The sequence below is a fragment of the Mastigoproctus giganteus genome, chromosome 13 (genome assembly GCF_048544385.1).
Source record: "Mastigoproctus giganteus isolate SK-2022 chromosome 13, ASM4854438v1, whole genome shotgun sequence".
Lineage (NCBI taxonomy): Eukaryota > Metazoa > Arthropoda > Arachnida > Uropygi > Thelyphonidae > Mastigoproctus > Mastigoproctus giganteus.
Genome location: NC_143587.1, coordinates 21,905,261 through 21,924,815, shown reverse-complemented (window position 1 = coordinate 21,924,815; position 19,555 = coordinate 21,905,261). Strand labels below are relative to the sequence as shown.

Genomic DNA, 19,555 nt, shown 5'->3' with positions numbered 1-19,555 from the left:
AAATCGATTGAGAGAAAGTCCAATTTTTGCAATACAGTTAGATGAATCCACAGATATTTCAAACCTTGCTCAACTTATTGTATATGTCGGATACTGCTATGAGGGGGATATTTTGGAGGATTTTATATTTTGCAAAGCTAATGAAGGAAGAACAATGGGTCAAAAGATTTTTGATGTTTTAAATATTTTCTTTCAAACAAATAATCTAACATGGAACAACTGTGTTGTAATTTGTACTGATGGCTACATTAAATAATGGTTTAAAAGGCAAAGTAAAGGAAATTGCTCCAAATACAGTTTTTAATCATTGCATTATACACAGAGAAGCATTAGTAGCAAAGAAAATGCAAACTGATTTGCACGAAATTTTGAAAGATGCATAAGTTCAATCAACTTTATTGAAAGTAGAAGCTTAAATAGCAGACTTTTCACTATACTTTGTAATGAAATTGGATGAAACGCTTCTTTTATATACGAATGTGGTTTGTCCAGTGGTAAAGTGTTGCAACATCTTTTTGACCTCAAACATGAAGTTTTATTGTTTTTATTGGATACAGATTGGAACCTTGCTCAATTGTTTACAAATCAAAAATGACTTGGAAAAATTAGCTGCCTTGTTGATATATTTGAAAAACTTAATGATTTAAATTTAAGTCTTCAAGGACAGGGAACAAATATATTAATGCTCAGAAGCTTTCAAAAATAAACTTAACCTTTGGAAAACTGAATTTGAGTGTAATAATACTGAAAATTTCCCATGTTTTTCTGATTTTGTTAATAGTAGTAATATTGACATTTTACAATTTAGAGATATCATTGCCTCCCACCTAACAATGCTAATTAAGAAATTTTCCAAATGACTTATTGTATCTCCAGATAAAAAGTTGTATTGGATTCGTAATTTTTTTTTTTTTTTTTTTTTTTTTTTTATGAAAACCCCAAAAACGAAAGGTATCAAAACCTATAGTACTTAAGTACCGTGCATGGGTTGAAGGAAAAGTATGGGGGGAGGGGGAAGCCGGAAACTTTGCTCTAGAGACTAAAAATGGGTTTCACCATGTTTAGCCTCACCACCTTTGCTTTTGAAATTTCTTCATGTCCCGAAATTACCATTAAGCAAAAGGAAGGTCTTATCATCTGATGAAGCATTACGTGCTTGTTTCAAGACTACTTGTGAAAAATTTTGGCTTTCTCTTCGAGATGAGTATCCACAATTATCGAAAATGCTGATACAAAGATAGTTAGCTACTTTCGGGTCTACATATTTATGTCATAAAATTAACAGCTATGAAAACAAAACAGCGTTCCAGACTTCATCCATAAGATGATACGAGATAAGCAATTTTGAATATTGCATCCAAATATGGACCAAATATCATCGGTTATCCAAGCTCATCCTTCTCATTAATTGTTTTGTTTTGTAATTGTTCATTTTTTATTGTTTTGTAATCTTAACTGAAGAATAAGAATTTGATTTGTTGTTTTTGCTGTATTCAATTAAAATATTAAACAATTATTTTAATGTGTAAATTAAAAAGGAAACAATTTTTTTATTCCTTTCTCAGTACTCAAATACAATTTTCTACTACATAATTCATAAAATGCCACTTTTCTTCTCTAAAAATCTTGTCATCCTTCCTCGGGGTTTACATTGATGTCAACGTCAATGTTATATTTAATAAAGGGGGTTGCGAGCAAAATAAGTTTGCATGCCACTGATCTAGGAGAATAACTTGGAGAACCTATTTAGTTCAAGTGAGTAACATTTTCAGTCAAGAATGAGCCACTTTTAAATAATTGTATAAACACTGGCATAAAAATCTCGATAAATACCTGATAATCATTAAGAACAGATGACAAAAAAAAATCGTTTATAGACAACTGTTACAGTTAAAAAAGTTAATTTTTTGTTGCTCATTATTACTTTTGAAATCATTTTAATTTCATGTGGGAAATTAGTGGCTCTGAAAATTGTACAGTAGCTATATAAAGCATGAAGAGTTTTGTTTGTACTGCCATTAGACTCAAAATATCTGTAAAAAGTGCTACATTCAGACTATTCATTTTTATTTAAACAAATAATTTTACAAACAATATCATGGTAAGAACTTTCTTCCAGTTGTTTGACTAAGAAAAGAAAAAAAAATCAATAAAGATCTTCATTCATTCACTTTCACATTAGAAGCTTCTAAAATTTCATGTGAAAATGCTGTCCTGCATAATTACTTAAGTTAAGAAAGCCATTCAAAAAAAAAAAAAAAAAAAATTAGAATAACAACTGCCATTATAAACATAATACAGCAAAAAACAGAGAAATATTTATAAATACACATAATTCAATTCTGAGAATTGTATAGCTCTCTTTCCCACGTGCAACATTACAAAAAGTGCACATTCATTAATAAGTTAAATTTAAAATTTAAATAACTTTCAAATGAGAGCTTAAATAATCTTAGAATCCAATTCATATAAACAACTTACAAATTTTAATAATCACTTCATTATGTTATTCATAATGAAGTCATTATTGTGAAGTGATTATGTAGGTTTTCAAGATATGACAAAATGAAGTTGTATCTTAGAAGCCCACAATCAAAGAATATTCAGATTTTCTTTTAAGATTAAGATTGAAATTTTCTTTTAAGATTAAGATTTTCTTTTAAATCTTAAATCTAGATTTAAATTTAGTTTAAATTTAATTAAATTTAAGATTTAAAAGATTTTCTTTTAAATCTTAAATCTTTTAATCCATCCCAAAAATATTGCTTACATACCTGAGTTTTAAAGTATTCTTCTTTAGGGGTACTAAGAATCTCAACAGCAGCTATATCTAAATGAACCAAAATATGTCGAAAAGATGGTCTATTCCTTGGTTTGGCACTCCTTTAATAAAAATCAATTTCCGCTTCAGTAAAAAACACTGAGAATTAAGAATGAAAAAAAAATTTAAATGATTAAAATAACAATTTTATAGAAATTTCTTAGGTTAATTAATGAATAATATTACTATAAAATGAGTAATATTTTTTCATTAATAATAGTTTTGTAACCAAATTTACATTTCTAATAATTTTTTGACTGAAAGTTCCTTCCTTCACTTTTTATCTAATTTATTCATCTTATATTTCACACAATACTCATTAAAAAAAAGGTCAAGTAAAAATCTTATCAGTACCATAGTTAAGACTAATTAAGTTATTAAATCACATTACATGTGATTTTTTGTACTGATTGTGAGGAGAAGGTGGACTGTGAATGTATTGTAAAAAAAAAATAATACATACATAAGCATTTTCATTAAGAAGTCTTATCTGAATATGGGTATATCAAGTCTTTGTCATATTTAAAAGTTCCTGTTTACATTTTGTACCCACCTAAGCCAGAGGATTTTGAAAACCTTAGAGTACAAGAATGTTACCATATTTTGTGGTGACACATGAATACAATGAAGTAGTAAAAGTAACTCTGTACTTTCGATGAACACTTGGCTAGGGTTATATAGAGTTCTTTAACAAATCTATAAAGAAATACAGTGGGACTTCATGGTTTCCTGCATTTTGTGTGAATTTTTTCTTCTGGTCAAAACTGTACATAAATAACCAAATTTTTTTTGTCAAATTAACATTTTTGGATTTAAAATGCTACTAATTGGATTTAAAATTTTAAAACTGGATTTCAATAATTTGTGCGCTTTAATTTAGTTTTGGTGGGAATTTTGTTGTGTCACGGATTCTCAGCTTATGCTGATACAATATGATCTCAAAATCTCCATTTAGCATTTTTCTTTGGTTTATAGCTCCACTAGTTACAGTAATTGTTTCTTTCTGACTTGCTATGTTATAAATGCTAAGCAAGTATGATTTTTTTCCACATGAATTTCACAGTAGTAACCCTTATCAGAGCTTCATCATTTGTTTTGGGCATGATTATTATTTGTGGTCATCAAAAGAAATTAACCAATAATGAGAGTTAATATAACATAGGATATGGAAGATGACCATGCAGTTTATGCATGGTCATCTTCCATGACCATGGAAAATGATGATGAATCATTTTCCATGGTCATGATGAATTTAACATTTCTTTGTATTATAAATTAAAAGCTTTAACCTCACAGGTAACAAAAAAAAAAAAAAAGAGTTTAATACCTCATTAAGTAACAAAAAAGTCTGTTTATATTTAATTGGTTTTTTTTATATGTATTTTGTATGCTGAATCCAAGGGTGTCACTGGTTTTGTCAGTAAAAATATTGATACTACAGGTGTCAATATTTTTATGGAAATTGAAGTTTATAGCTTTTACAACATTCATATCTATATATAAGTGTGTACCAATACTGTGATATATAAGTGTAGATAGTATGAACCAGAGCTGAAATGCTCAATACATTCTATGTTGATATCAATAATTGTAAAATAATAAGAGGAGTATACCTCAGTATAGTACGCAGAACACTTCCGTATGATACTCTCCAGAACTTGCAATTTTTTCGTTAATTGCATTAAATTGATTTTTAATTGAGTTTTATTGTGTTAAATTGATTTTTAATTATTTTTTTAAAATTTTTTAAAATTATTTGTTACTCTAATGCAAGTTTTTCAATTTTTTCGTGTTAATTTCTGGAGAGTATCATACAGAAGTGTTTTACGTATTATATACTGAGGTATACTCCTCTTATTATTTTACAAATAAGTGCATATAATATTCGTGTTTTTTTTTGTTTTTTTTTGCTGATTGATATGGAAGAAAATGCCAAAAGAAAGCATAAGTTATATACAGACTTGTTCGACAATTTTTATGGATATTACATATGCCTAAAACAGGCAAAGCATAACATAACATTGGTAGCACCAGGCTTTGCAGTGCATTTGAAGCCTATTTTGGAATGCCTATGGGTGATCAAGGCACGTTATGGGGACATTATTTCTATTTTTGTAGTTGCAGGTCTACCATAGAGGGATGTTTCATGGTAGTTGCAAATGTATGCCTGTTGCTATATCTTGAACACAGAGAGAGAGCCCACAAACCATCACAATGGCTGCTACTTTTATATTAAGGCGCCTCCGTAGCCAGGTAGGAAGGAGCAGCAGTGCGTAGCACATGCGTCTTGATTAGACTGGGGTTCGAGCCAGTCACCACCAAATACGGAGGATGCGAAAAGGTCAGGGAATGACCACCGCGTATCCCGGAGAAATATGGCCTTAGTTGCTAATGCTCCTAAAAACCAAATAACAAACAAACTTTTATATTATGGATATATCATGTTTAAAAAAGTCTGTGAATCAAAACGCTGTAGTGTATCTCAACATACCATCCTTTATTGCTTTTATGCCATACAATGAAGACCTGCCAATTCCCAATGTCTTCAAACTTGAATGAAGAATCTGATGAACAGAATAATTGGAATTACACCTCAGAAGCCTGTTCAAGTAAAAGCACCACACTTCCCTGATTGGAAGCCTCACAGAGGGACTTGGATCTAACCAAATCCAGTGCAGAGCTCTTAACATCTCATTTAAATGAGAAGACTGTAATAAATCCCAGCTGCAAAATTACCACATACAGAAAAATTCATGTCACTTATACATATTTTTATGTTGTTGCAGAATCCCAGTGCTACTGCTTTGATCTGATCTGTCTTTATAAAGAAAGTGGCATTAGTCACAATCCAGAAGAGCGGCATCTTTTCATAGATAATTCAAGTAAAAATTTGAAAGCTATACTGCTTTAAAATGGGAAGATACACCCATCAATTTCTGTTGTACACTCTGTCCATATTAAAGAAGACTAAGGAAATGTAAAACATGTGTTAGAGAATATCAAGTAGGAACAGTATAAATGAGATGTCTATGGGACCTTCAAGATGCTGGGATCCCTTCTGAATTTGCAAGGTGGTTTCACTAGTTCCCTTGCTTTCTCAGTAGAGAGCAGTAAATCAGCACTACAGGAGAAGAGAAGGATCTGCCAGAATTGGGTGCACAACAGATACTGATGCATGGATATTGCATCAATTTCTGTTGTACACTCAATTCTGGCAGATCACTGTGTATTACTACATTGTGCCTGGCTACACAGCTATTACAGCCAGACATACACAATGTAGTAAACAATCGCTTTGACTTGCATTCCATATCAAACTGGGACTGGTCAAATAATTTGTTAAAAAATTGGATCCTTAGCATGATACCTTTAAGCATATACAATCTGTTTCCGAGACTGCCTATTGAAAAAAAGGAAAGGTTGCATATTTATTGGTCCACAAGAAAAAGCAGATATTGACTTCAAAAGAACTGGAAGACAAAATGACTGATGCTGAGCAAAACACATGCCAGTCATTTCACCTTGTAGTGAATGGCTTTCTTAGTAACATTAAAAGTGAAAATTACAAAGAACTAGTTGAGAAGATAATTGAAAATTATGGGAAAATATGATGCAGAATATGTTGAGCACCATTACTTGCACACACACTCTCTCTCACCTGGGTTTCTTTTCTTCATCCCATGCGTTTCACTAACATCTGGGTGATGTTAGTGAAAAGCTGGGATGATCAAATCCAAACCAATAACAATATCAGTTCTAGGTTTGGATGATCATAAAAAACAAAGGCATTCAGATGTACAAACATTACATTTTTAAAGAATTTTTTTTGATTAACACAAGGAGGGTTTTTACTTTTTAATGTGTTTTTTAGCAAAGATTAATATTCTATTCTGTACGAAAGTTAAATATTGTTAACAAACGGATACAGTATTACATAGCATTAATGCATATTTACTTTTCTTTCATTTCTAGACAAACCATTGATGCTAAAACTAAAGTCATATTTAGAATCAGCATACCTAAACTCATAAAGAAAGATCAACAAATGCACATAAACAGAAAAATGCAAAATTAAAAAAATTTTGTTAAATAGTGTGATTTATGTAGCTTTATTGCTGTCATTTAGAGGTTTTGACATGTTGAATACTTTGCTCATAGCACACCATTTCATACAGTTTACATATGATTTATCATGTGCTATGCTTGTACGAGTGTGTGTTCATGGGAATATTTGCATATTGTGCAAGCTAAAAAACACAAAATAGCTTTGGGGAGGAAACTCCTTCTGAACTTGGCTAACCCAGTTGAAAAGCTTTTAAGAATTCCTGCAGTTTCTGATATGATTTGAACTCAGAACTTTCCAACTAAGTGATAGTGGCAAATTCATTATGCTCTCACCAAGGATTTACATGGCTAGGTCACCTAATCAGTACTAAATACCAGACAACTTTTAGAAATATGAATATAGAAAACTTTTAATACAGATCAATCCTTTAGCTGTAACACACTGGAACATTTCTTTCAAATTAACAACAATACAGTTGGACCTCTATATAACGAAATTGATAGTTCCCTTGAAAAAATTCATTATAAAGAAATATGACCTTTACAACAATGGAAAAAACTGTAAATTCAGAAATAGAGTAAAATATGGGAAAGAAGTGGGAATGAATAAATTTTCTAACATTTTAAAACAATTTATTAATATAGACACATTAAGAAATGACTACTTACATGAGGCTCCCAATTTATTAGTACACTTTTAAGAATTATGTCGTAAAATATTTGGTTATTTTTTGTTGTACACTGGATTCTACTGTACACCATTCATAAAAATGTTTGCATTTGTTTAAACTTCAAACGCAGATACATTTTCTGTTACATTTTCTTCCCACTGAAGGCTTCAAATGCAAAGTTTAAAATTCTGCCAACATTTGTTTGGAAGGTTTAATATTGCTCTCATTTTGATCCTACTCATTGTTGATATTGTCACTAGTTCATTAAATACGTTCCAAAATGCTGGCATCACTCAGATATTCAGCTACTATGACATAATTATCAACTCCTAAAGATTCGTCAAGAACAATTTCTCCACTGATCAAACCTCACGTAGAACTCTTCCTAAGATTGCTCAACGTCTTCTAGTAGTTCATCCCACTCATCTGTGTTAATTAGCATTTTAGCAAAACCTGCTTTTGCAAAACAATTCTTAATCATTGTTTCTGTCACATCTTGACTCCACACTTTCGCCGACTCTGATATACACATCTGCAAATCTATAACAGAATTTGTAGGTTGGTTGGTTTCTATTCTCAGTATAATTTTTTGCAGTATGCGCCTTCGGTAGTGCATTTTCAAATTCTTGTAATGCCTTGGTCCATTGGCTGCAGTTAAGACGAATTATTCAGAAGGAAGAAAACAAGCTTCACACTTGTAAGTTTCGAAATTACCGAGTGAAGGTGGGCAGGGTTGTCGACAATCAATGTGATTTTTCTGTTTTCTTTCGTCATCTTACCATCGAAATTAAAAATCGACTGCTCAAAAATTTCACTTGTCATTCAAGGTTTTTTGTTGTAGTTGTAGTCCAACTCTAACAACTTTACTACTTTGAAACATTGGGGTTATTTACTTTTGCCAATTACCAAATGCTTCAGTTTTTCATTACCAGCCATATTTGCAACCAAGAGTGTAATTCTCTACTTACTATTTTTTACCACCTAAACATTTATCACCTTTAAAAGTCAGTTCAGCAAAAATTTAAAAAATAGACATGTTTCATCAACGTTGAATGTCTTTGGACTTGTAGTCCTCCATAATTTTTTTCAAAACTGTTTCTTTCCAATGGGTATAGTCTTCTTCGATTGCAACTCCACTTTCATCAGAAATAACTTTTTTGAGTAAGTCATAACGCTCTTTAAATCTGTCCAGCCAACCAGAACTGGCTTGGAATGTTTTGTATCCCAGAAAAGATGCATACTCCATAGCCTTTTCTTTTATCAATAGCACTGATAATAACATGGCATGTTTTGTTCTCGAATCAACTTCATCCCCTTAAAAACTGCTTCATCTACATCTTCCCAAAGGCATAATTTTGCATGCTTCCGACTGGGTCCCATTTCCTCAAACAGTTTGAGAATTGAAACAAGGTTTTTCAGAATAGTTGATACACTACTGGCAGGGACATCAAATTTTAAAGCGATTTCTTTTTTTTTTTTAACACCGTAATCTACACTATTAAGCACTTCCACTTTTTCACATTGCACTAAAACAAAGCTGAAATTAGGGACCATCTGTAGCTACCATGTAAACAGAGACAGGTGGAAATTTAGTGAAAGTGTGGATGACTCATTTCTTCGAAACAACAGATGAAGTTCCGAGATAAAGGAAAATCACTCTCTCCTAATTCTCTAATAGGATGCTTATGGTAGGAAATAGGTTGACCAGAGCCAATGCCCACGTCGGGAATACGCCTTAATCTTTGCCAATGGCTGTGGACAGCTGACCAGTGGTACTGCTCGGCATAGTAGTGTATAAGTTATATAGGTTTTACTTCTTTTTAGTCACTGCTGATTCACTGCTGGGCAAAGGCCTCTCCCAAACTTCTATCTTTTTCTATCCCGTGCCGTGGTTGGCCAGTTTCATCCTGCATGGTTTTACAGGCACCATTAAATTGTAAAATGTTTTAGCTCTTAATTCGTGGAATTAAGGCCTTTAGCTATTAAAAGCTAAAGGGATTAATGCCTAATCCTTTTAGCTCTTAATTCGTGCTTTCTACAGCATCAGCTTTATTGCCTAAAGGCTAGAGGTGCGAACAATGCATACCCTGGTCACTCAAAATCAGTTCATTATATGGAAATTTTCTTTGTTATAGGGAAACTATTTTTAATGTAATGACCAAGGGGAAATCAAAAAAAAGTTCACTACATAGAAAATTTCGCTATATGGAAGTTCGTTAAAGAGAGATCCAACTGTAATAAACAATTAATGCATGTCACATGATGCACTGGAAAAATTATATATTATGAAATGCGATAAACTGCTTTTTAAAATTATTTTCATAATTTTTTACATCTAAAAGAACTTTTATGTTATTCCTCCTAACAACTGTAGGACATGCCTTATAAAAAAAATATTCAGCATCTTGAACAAGGATGGGCAGTTACATTTATGTTGTATTCTTGTTTGATTCTTTTAAAGTCCTTAAAAATATTTTTTTTAAAGTATAATTATTTTAACTAAAATAATGTGTAACTTACTTCCATTCAGTTTTTACCATGATTTAATATATAAAAATATAACTCTTACAGAAATATTAAAAGCCTGTAACTCAAATTTATTTAGCCCTAAAATTATCTAATTTTGAAATAAGGGCAATATTAATCAAGTCCTGAATCTAATTCTTGAATTATATAATGCTGAAACATTAGGCAAAAGAAAAATTAAGTGGGACTTACAGACTTATTATAAAAATGATTTAAGAACGTTGAAAAGAATCAGCATAGCCACCAGTTTCAGTGAATATTAAACTTATGTAAAATCACATTCCAGTCTTAAAAATTTCAACACAGTGGAATTTTATATGACTTTTGCATGTTTTAAACAACTTACCAGCACTGCTTCATCAGCAGTTTGAAGCCCTCAGGACAGGTAGAAGGAACTGGAAGATGAAGGCTCTTGTTTCCTACACCCCAAATTATAGCAGATGATTCAACATCTTTATAAGGTGTTTCACATGTCAGCAATTCCCACAGCACTACTCCAAAGGACCTATAATATAAGGAATACAATTTATTGAAAAGGTTCTCAATAAATATACCATAATAATTTCAGAAAAGTACTTTAATAGATGGAAATTGTAGCAGTTATACATTCATTACCTGATTTTCAAATTTACAATTTAAGTTTAATAATTGCCACTTAAAAATACGATTTAAATTTTATAATAAACTTTTGCAAATATCATTAAAATAATAAATACTTTATTGTCAGATGTCATTAACTTATTGTAATAAATGTTGTTAAAAAATTCCCTGAAAAATTTTAAGGACAGTAATCATTACTATCTCAGTTATATAGATAATTATGCTTACACAAAGTAACAATGCTATTTAATGTAAATTATATAGCAGGCAGTATTAATAATAATAATTTACTTATCCCTATTTTATGTTACACTTTTTGGGAGATAACAGCAAAAAGGGAGGGAGAACACATAAGCCAATAGCTTTTAATGGGTGTTCCCTTAGAAAACGATATAAATAACAATAAAAATATACAGTTCTGAAATTGTACAGGTAATGTTCAACAGATAAGACATAAATAAATTGGAATTTTTTGTACATTTCTTTACAGAAGACTTCGTAAACCATCTCTACTTATAATTGCATTGTGAACATTTTTTACAATTAAATGATGAGAAAAGTGATGAGATGTCTCCACAGAAATTTACAAACTATTTGACTGCTTCTTTTAACATTTGTACATTATTGGTAATGTGTTCAATTAGTAGTTTAGTAGTTTCTTGAATTGGTTTAGTGAAGTGGCATTTTTGATTTTTGCGGGAAGTTTGTTCCAGGTTTTAGCACCTCTGTATTTTATATTTTTCTGGCCTACAGCTTTTCAGAAAAGCGAAACCTTCAGGATTGCTTAATTTCTTAGATTGCATGATATTTCTTTTTCTATGGCTATGAAAAAAGACTCAAGGGAGGGTTTTTTTTTGGGTTTTTGTTTTTTTTAGGAGCATTAGAAACTAAGGCCATATTGCTCCGGGATATGCGGTGGTCATTCCCTGACCTTTCTGCATCCTCCGTATTTGGTGGTGACTGGCTCGAACCCCGGTCTAATCAAGAAGAGTGTGCTACGCACTGCTGCTCCTTCCCACCTGGCTACGGAGGCGGCTCAAGGGAGGGAGAAAGTCTGGTGTCTTCAAAGCATTGTAAACAAGGAAAGCCTTGACTTTCTGCAACAGCTGGTAGATGCTTAGAAGTCTCACTTCCTTGTATCTCAAACTAACCAATGCGCTCCAGTGAAGGCCTAAAATTGAACGAACACATCGATTGAGAATTGAGTTGATTCTCGCAAGGTTTTCTTGGCAGGTAGTACCTCATGAAATGATTCCATAGGTGAGGTGTGGCTGAATTAAAGAAAGGAATACCAGTCTGAGAAGGGATGGAGACACCCAAGCAGAGACCCTGGTGAGTATTCCCACTAGTGACTATGACGAAAATTTTCTTTCGTATGGTTATTATTTGTTTTACCCAACTTAGCTTATCATCTAGCCAGATTCCGGGAAAATTGGTTTCATTCACCCTTTGAAGTTGTTTTTCTTTGTACATTATTTCGAAATCTATATTTAGTGGTTTCTTTTTTGTTCTAAACACCATATATTTTGCTTTTTCAGGATTCAGTATAAGCTGATTCTTTTGAAGCCAACTATGCATTACAAATAGCAAGGCAGAGATTTTGGGTTGAAGCCGATTAGGGTCTTTATCTGTGATCAGAACCGAAATATCATCGGCATACGCTACTATGTGGGAAGAGAAGAAGAGAGAGAAATTCAATGATATAGAAAACAAATAGAATAGGTCCAAGAAGTGAGCCCTCAGGCACTCTCCGAGTTAACAAATGTTGGAGTATGACTAATTTGTTCTTACAACAAATTAGGCCGATCAGTAAGGTAGTCTTCAAGAAGAAGGTTAATTTTCCCTCTCAAGCCAAGATTGTTGAGTTTTTTGAGTAGAATATTATGATTTATGCAATCAAAAGCTTTAGATAAGTCCAGGAACAGTGCTATTGCATAGTGACGCTTTTCAAGACTATCAATGATCCTTGAGCAGAAGTCAACAATTGAAAGATCAGGTATCTTTTTGAATGATAAGCATACTGTTGTTAATGGATGAGCTGATTTATTTCAAGGAAACCCACGAGTCTGTTATGAAGAATTTTTTTGAATAATTTTGAAAAAACTGAGAGGTGAGCTATTGGGCAAAAGTTGTTGATAGAGTTGCAATGGTTCCCCTTTGGAATAGGGACAATGATTGCTTTTTTGAATTGAGAAGGTAATTTACCAGACTGAAAGGAGATGTTGAATATATACTTCAATGGTATAAGAATTGAGCTGAGGACCGTTTTCAGCAGAGAAGGAGATATTTCACCAAAATCAGGGGCTCCCTTTTCTTTCAATTTATGCCCTGCTTCTAAAATCTCTTGATCCGAGAGAGGAGTGAGAAAAAAAGAGTTTCTGATTCAGAACTTGGCAGATTCTCTCATTTCACTGTAGCACTTCATTGTAAAGTGTTATTTTACAATGAAGTAGCACTTTACTTTACAACTATATATACAATGCTATATATAGATGTAAATTATAGAACTTTGTGCAAAACAAAGGGCTTCCTTAAATTAGTGGTCAAAATGTAAGGTGAAGGGTCACACGTTGAAAATAAACGATAATAATATAATGAAATACAGCGATACCCCGAATAGCACTGATAACTGGTACTGAAACTGTTCCGTGTTATGTGAAACCGTGCTGATTGAGGTATAATTATAATGGGGTTTTAAATGAATGCGTACCAGAGAAACAGTATATAAAAAAATTATAATAAATTTATAAACAATTAGCACTTGATTGCCAATTAAAAGGATTTGAAAAAATATTGCAAAAATTTTATTAACGAAAAGGTAAAATCATGAGAGATGAGAAAAAAGCTTTATTGTTTATTTAGGTATTTCAATAATAATAAAGTCTGGTGAAGTTGTCTCTTCTTTTTCTCGGAGTACAAGTCTTTGCAGTATTGAATCCCATCTTTTAAAATTTCCATATCTTGATGCTACGTTCACCATCAGATCTCCATTCTTAATTGCCTAGTAGGCCATGTCAACCCCCCGCCCCCCGAAAAACTTTCTCCAATTCTTCTGTTAAATTCTTTGGTGCCTCATCAGGGTTATCCACTTCAGAATTGTTTTCCTCTTCTTCGTATGCGGTTTACTTGTCAATTTCAAGGAGAGTTGCATCATCTAAGGCATTTCCATGTGAGTAAATGCAGTCACATACATTGGCAGTGTCCAAATTTCGAATCCCAAGTCTTTTCTGATCTTCACAATGTCTTCGGTAATTGTCTGAATTTATGATTCAAAACCAGTGAAATCATTTGCCAAATGGGGCAAAACATGCTGCCAAACAGAACACATGTTGTTAGCAGCGATTTCTAGCCAAGATGCAAATATATTTTAAATCATGTTTAAAGAGTAAAAAAATAAATTATGAAATGAAAAGTTTGAAAAGCTATCATGTCGTCTCGCCAAGATAAAATTAAGAATAGTGAACACTGTTGCACGATGCTACTGGCACATGTGCATGTGAGACAATACAGTTGGCACCACAGCATATACGTACACATACCTAGGCTACGACAACGCAGCATACATATACGGTTACCTGGGCTATGACAACACAGCATATATGTAGAGTATGTGTCTAGGCTATTGAATGAGTTTTAATATATACACAGTAAATTTTTAACTTAAACTTAATTGAAAACCGTGTTATAGTGAAACCTGTGCTGTTTGAAGCTGTGTTAATCGAAGTATAAATATAATAATAATAGTCATAATGAAAAGATTAACAATAATAAATAACAGAATACTCTCTCTGCATGCAAGAAAAAAAGTAAAATTAAAATAGCTTGCTTGATTTAAAGTTCAAACAGGGGCTGACATACCAACATAGCATACCAACTAAGAAATATTGGGAAGTACACTGTCTACAGAAAGGATAGACAGGCTAGGAAGGGAGGAGGGATTATGCTATTAGTTAAGAAACATAAAATCCAAGGAAGTGAAGCCAGTCGACATCGCTGGACAGTGCAGTGTCGAGTCAGTTTGGTGTGACGTACACATTGGGAAATAAAATTGGGAGTAGGAGTGTGCTATAGACCTAATGACTCTGATGAGTATAATAAGAAACTGTACAGGGAAATAGAGGGGGCCAGTAAATTAGAGAGTCTTATAATGGGGGATTTTAATTTCCCAGATATTGACTGGAATTTGTGGGTTGGTCACTCACACACTAGCAAGGCTTTTGTGGATTTATTGGATGATTGTTTTCTACATCAGCATGTTCGGGAGGCAACTAAAGGGAGTAATACTCTTGATTTGATTATCAGTAGTGATTCTTCATGCATTAAGAATCTGCAGATAAAGGAACCACTAGGTGGCAGTGATCACAGTGTGCTGAAGTGGGATTTACTCAAAGAGGTAACTACCATCAGGGGTAAAGGGAAGAATTATTGCTTTCGTAAAGGCGACTACAATGGTCTGAGACAGTATTTAAATTCTATACAGTGGGACCAACTGAAGATGTTACCAAAAGCAAATTCAAAATGGGAAGCATTCAAAGAACTTATCTTGAAAGCTACAAGGCTTTACATACCAACTCAGAAATATTGTTCAAGGTTTAGGCCTAAATGGATGTCAGATGAACTAATGAGACATATGGCAGAGAAGAAAAATGCATGGGACACATAAATTAACACGTGACACAGAAGCCTATGATAGATATAAGTTGATCTGTAACCAAGTTACAAAGGAGGTTAGGCAGGCGAAGGCAGATTACGAGAAATCTTTGGCAAGGGATGCAAAGAAAAACAGCAAAGAGGTCTTTACTTATGTAAACTCTAGAAAGAAGGGGATGAATCAGATTGGTCCACTTGATATCAATGATTCAACTGTTGATGATCCTGCTCAAGTAGCTAACAAACTAAATGAATATTTTGCATCAAAATTCACACATGAGGAGTTATTCAGCGAGGGGAATGCCAGAGGTGTATTCAACTCTGGCAGTAAGCTAGATAATCTTGTAATAACTGAGAGTAAAGTGGAGGAGAAATTGTTGAAGATAAGCACAAGAAAGGCACCTGGGGTGGATGGGATCTATACAGTTATATTAAAGGAGGCAGCAAAGGAAATAAGCAAACCCTTAGCCATAATTATGAGAGCTTCCTTGGACTCAGGGGAGGTACCCATAGACTGAAGATGTGCAAATGTGACCCCAATTAACAAAGGAGGATCAAAGGCTGACTCAAGTAATTATAGACCTATGAGTTTAACTTCTGTTCCAGGAAAATTAATGGAGGCGCTGGTTAAAGAAGCACTGCAGGATCATCTAGACAAGACTTCAGTTATAGCTCGGACACAGCATGGTTTTGTTAAGAGGAAGTCTTGCATGACCAATTTGATTGGATACTATGATGCAGTCACAAAAGAACTGAATGCAGGGAATAACTGTGATATTATATACTTGGATCTTAGAAAGGCTTTTGATACTGTTGCATATGGAAGACTGCTGCACAAATTGGAGCAGTGTGGCATTGGAGGCAAATTGTTGCTATGGATAAAGGGGTGGTTGAGGGGGAGAAGACAGAGAGTGGTAATCAATGGACACTGCTCATCGTGGACTAATTTTATTAGTGGAGTTCCTCAGGATTCAGTGTTGGGTCCATTATTGTTTTCTGTATTTATAAATAATATTGATGATGGTATATCAAGCTTAATGTCCAAGTTGCAGATGATACAAAGGTTGGCAGAGTTGTTAAGGGCACTACCGACGCTATGCTGCTGCAACAGGATCTGGAAAGGTTGAGCAGATGGGCTGAGAGGTGGCAAATGTAAAGTACTACATATGGGAAACAGCAACCCCAGAGCAACGTATCAACTCTGTGGTACTACACTGACAGTGGTAGAGAATGAAAAGGACCTGGGGGTAATTGTGCAGGCAGATATGAAGTTCTCTGAGCAGTGCAGACTGGCTGCAAGAGTAGCTCATGGTGTCTTGTTAACGATATACAGAAACTTTTCTAGCAGGGATAAGGAGGTGATTATTCCCTTGTATAAGGCAATGGTCAGGCCACAGCTTGAGTACTGTATACAGGTCTGGAGGCCTCATTTCAAGAAGGATGTAGAGCTGCTGGAACGAGTACAGAGAAGGGCAACAAGATTAGTGAATGGAACCAAGGGTTGCTCTTACAAAGAAAGGCTTAAGTTTTGCAAATTACAGTGTCTGGAGACTAGGCACTGGAGAGGTGATCTGATAGAGGTATATAAAGCCTTGAGTGGTTTGAGCTGATGGGATTCTTCAATCCCATCAACTCAAATAGATTTTTTCTTTGGTTGGTTGGTGGAACAGACTTCCATCGCTTGTTGTGGAAGTTGATAGCCTAAATAAATTTAAGGCTCAGCTGGACAGGTATTTTGAACGAACGGAGGGGTGAAGTGGAATTTTTTTGTTTTTTTGTTTGGCTGATGCTGCATAAGCTTGCTTTCTTGCATCATATGCCTCTAGTATTTGCTAATGCTGACATTTCCAATGGACCTACCACCAGGATAGGAAAAGTGTTGTCAATAATACAAAGAAAAAATCTACCTTTGAAGTTAGGTGTTTTTCTTCGTATTATGGACAACTCTTTTTGTTACATTACATTATGTTTTTTAATGTTAAAAAAAGCACCTCCTATGGTGAAGGTATCTCTACTAGGGCTTACAATATCAAGATCCCAGGATCCCGGTAATTTTTTTTTCATTATTTAACTACTGGTATTGATACAAAATTACTAGTTTTTTGGTACTTTTATAACCTTTATTTTATAAAGGTGATTTTATAACCTTTATGAAATTAAAAGAAATAAAAATCACCTTTATGTGATTTTATAACCACCGACCAAAAATGATAAATATTTACAAAAGTATACTGCAGCAGAATTTGGCAAATAAATTGTCATGCAATTAGATTCTAAGACTCATTGGAACAGTTTACTGTCCATGCTTGAAAGCTTTTTTGAGTTGAGATATTGTGTGCAGAAAGATTTGATTTATATTCAAGTTTTTATTTCTGTGAGGATGAATTTAATTTATTACCTGCAGCTATATCTATATTAATGCCTATAAAGTTAGCAGCAGATGCGCTATGTCGCAAAGAAGCAAATCTTTTAACTACAGATGCTGCCATAAAATTTATGAAACTCTTGGCAATAAAAATTCTGAAATAGCTAGAGAATTGGATACAGCATTGAAACTGAGTATTTCACAGAGGCGTACAAATTTATCACAGGTTCTTCAGTATTTGCAAAGCAGGACACAATACGATAGCAAATTATTCAGTATTAGTATTAGTAATGGCTATTTGGTGCAAGGAAGCCTAAGGCTTATGTTACACCAGAGGGGAAAAAATAGTAAAATAATAAAATTAAATAAATTAAATAATTAATAAACAATAAAAGAAAAGCAAATAGATAACCTATGCATTTCCCTCCTCCCATCCAGCTGACCTTTGAATTTCCCTCCTCCCATCCAGCTGACCTTTGAATTTCCCCAACCACCCATGTAGGTAACGTATTCCAGTAATTTCTAACTCGCTGACTAAAATAAAACTTCCCGCTATCTAGTCTAAACTTCTCATTCCCCCCCCATAACTTGAATTTATGGCCTCTAGTTCTAGAATCCTTTTTAACCGTGAAAATTTCGTCCTCATTCACTTTACTTTTGTCGGTAAAAGCAAAGGCAAAAGTAAAAGCAAAAGTGAGGGCAAAATCATCTCAGTTGGTCAGCGCCTTAAGCCTCTGACCAGCAAACCATCTCAGTCAAGTCTTCACTATGGGTGCCTATTTTCCGAGCTGTGCAACTCACATATTCGAAGTCTTTTCTTATGCGGTCACCCTTTTCCCAATCTCATCAGGCGAGTTACCCATCTTTGTACCCTTCCAAGAAGCTTGATGTCTTTTTTTTTAGGTGCAGTCTCCATACTGGAACACAGTATTCCAAGTATGGTCTAACAATATCCTTATATAATGGGATTATGATGTCCTTATCTCTACTAGCAAATGTTCGATAAATCACTGATAGGACACCATGCAACTTTGCAACCTGTCCACAATTCTCAGAGAACTTCATGTCTCACCATATCGTAACTTCCAAGTATCTTTCCTCCACTATTGATTTTAGTTCAACTCCACCAAAAATGTATGTTATTTTGGGGTTGCTGTTCCCCAGATGTAAGACCTTGCATTTTGCTGAATTAAATCATAGCTGCCACTTTTCTGGCAATCCCAGAAGTCTATCTAGGTCACTCTGAAGAAGCTCTGTTTGGCGGTGATCATTAACTACTCTACCAATCTTCAGCCATCACGCCATTTATGAATATCAAAAACAACGGTGATCCCAATACTGATCCTTGGGGAACTACACTTCTTACATTAACCCAATCTGAGGAATAACCAGTGCTTTTTTTGTAAAAAACATAGGTGCTGGTACTCATAGCTGCCACTTTTCTGGCAATCCCAGAAGTCTATCTAGGTCACTCTGAAGAAGCTCTGTTTGGCGGTGATCATTAACTACTCTACCAATCTTCAGCCATCACGCCATTTATGAATATCAAAAACAACAGTGATCCCAATACTGATCCTTGGGGAACTATACTTCTTACATTAACCCAATCTGAGGAATAACCAGTGCTTTTTTTGTAAAAAACATAGGTGCTGGTACTCATTCTTTGCTATCAGAAAAAATTGTAAATTAAAAGGATACGAAAAGTACTCTGAAATTTTTTTTCTCCTTATATTATTACTTTAGTAGTAATATTTTCAGAATAAGAACAACAAATTAAGTGTATTAACACACAGTTTATTAAGCATAAATTTATTATTCAAGTATATAAAAAAATAAGTAAAATGTGAGTAAAATAAG

General features: G+C 33.7%; 1 protein-coding gene across 6 annotated transcripts in view; it reads right to left on the bottom strand.

The window, feature by feature from the left end:
- LOC150075848 (mitogen-activated protein kinase kinase kinase 13-A-like) overlaps nt 1–19,555 on the bottom strand; it is a 276,690-nt gene that overhangs the window by 40,530 nt on the left and 216,605 nt on the right. For all 6 annotated transcript variants that reach the window (XM_090387410.1, XM_090387412.1, XM_090387407.1 and 3 more), the window contains 2 exons: nt 10,430–10,588; nt 2,775–2,883 (listed from right to left, as the gene is read on the bottom strand). In XM_090387410.1, coding sequence (XP_090243536.1) covers nt 2,775–2,883; nt 10,430–10,588 — 268 coding nt within the window. The remainder of the gene's footprint in view (nt 1–2,774; nt 2,884–10,429; nt 10,589–19,555) is intronic.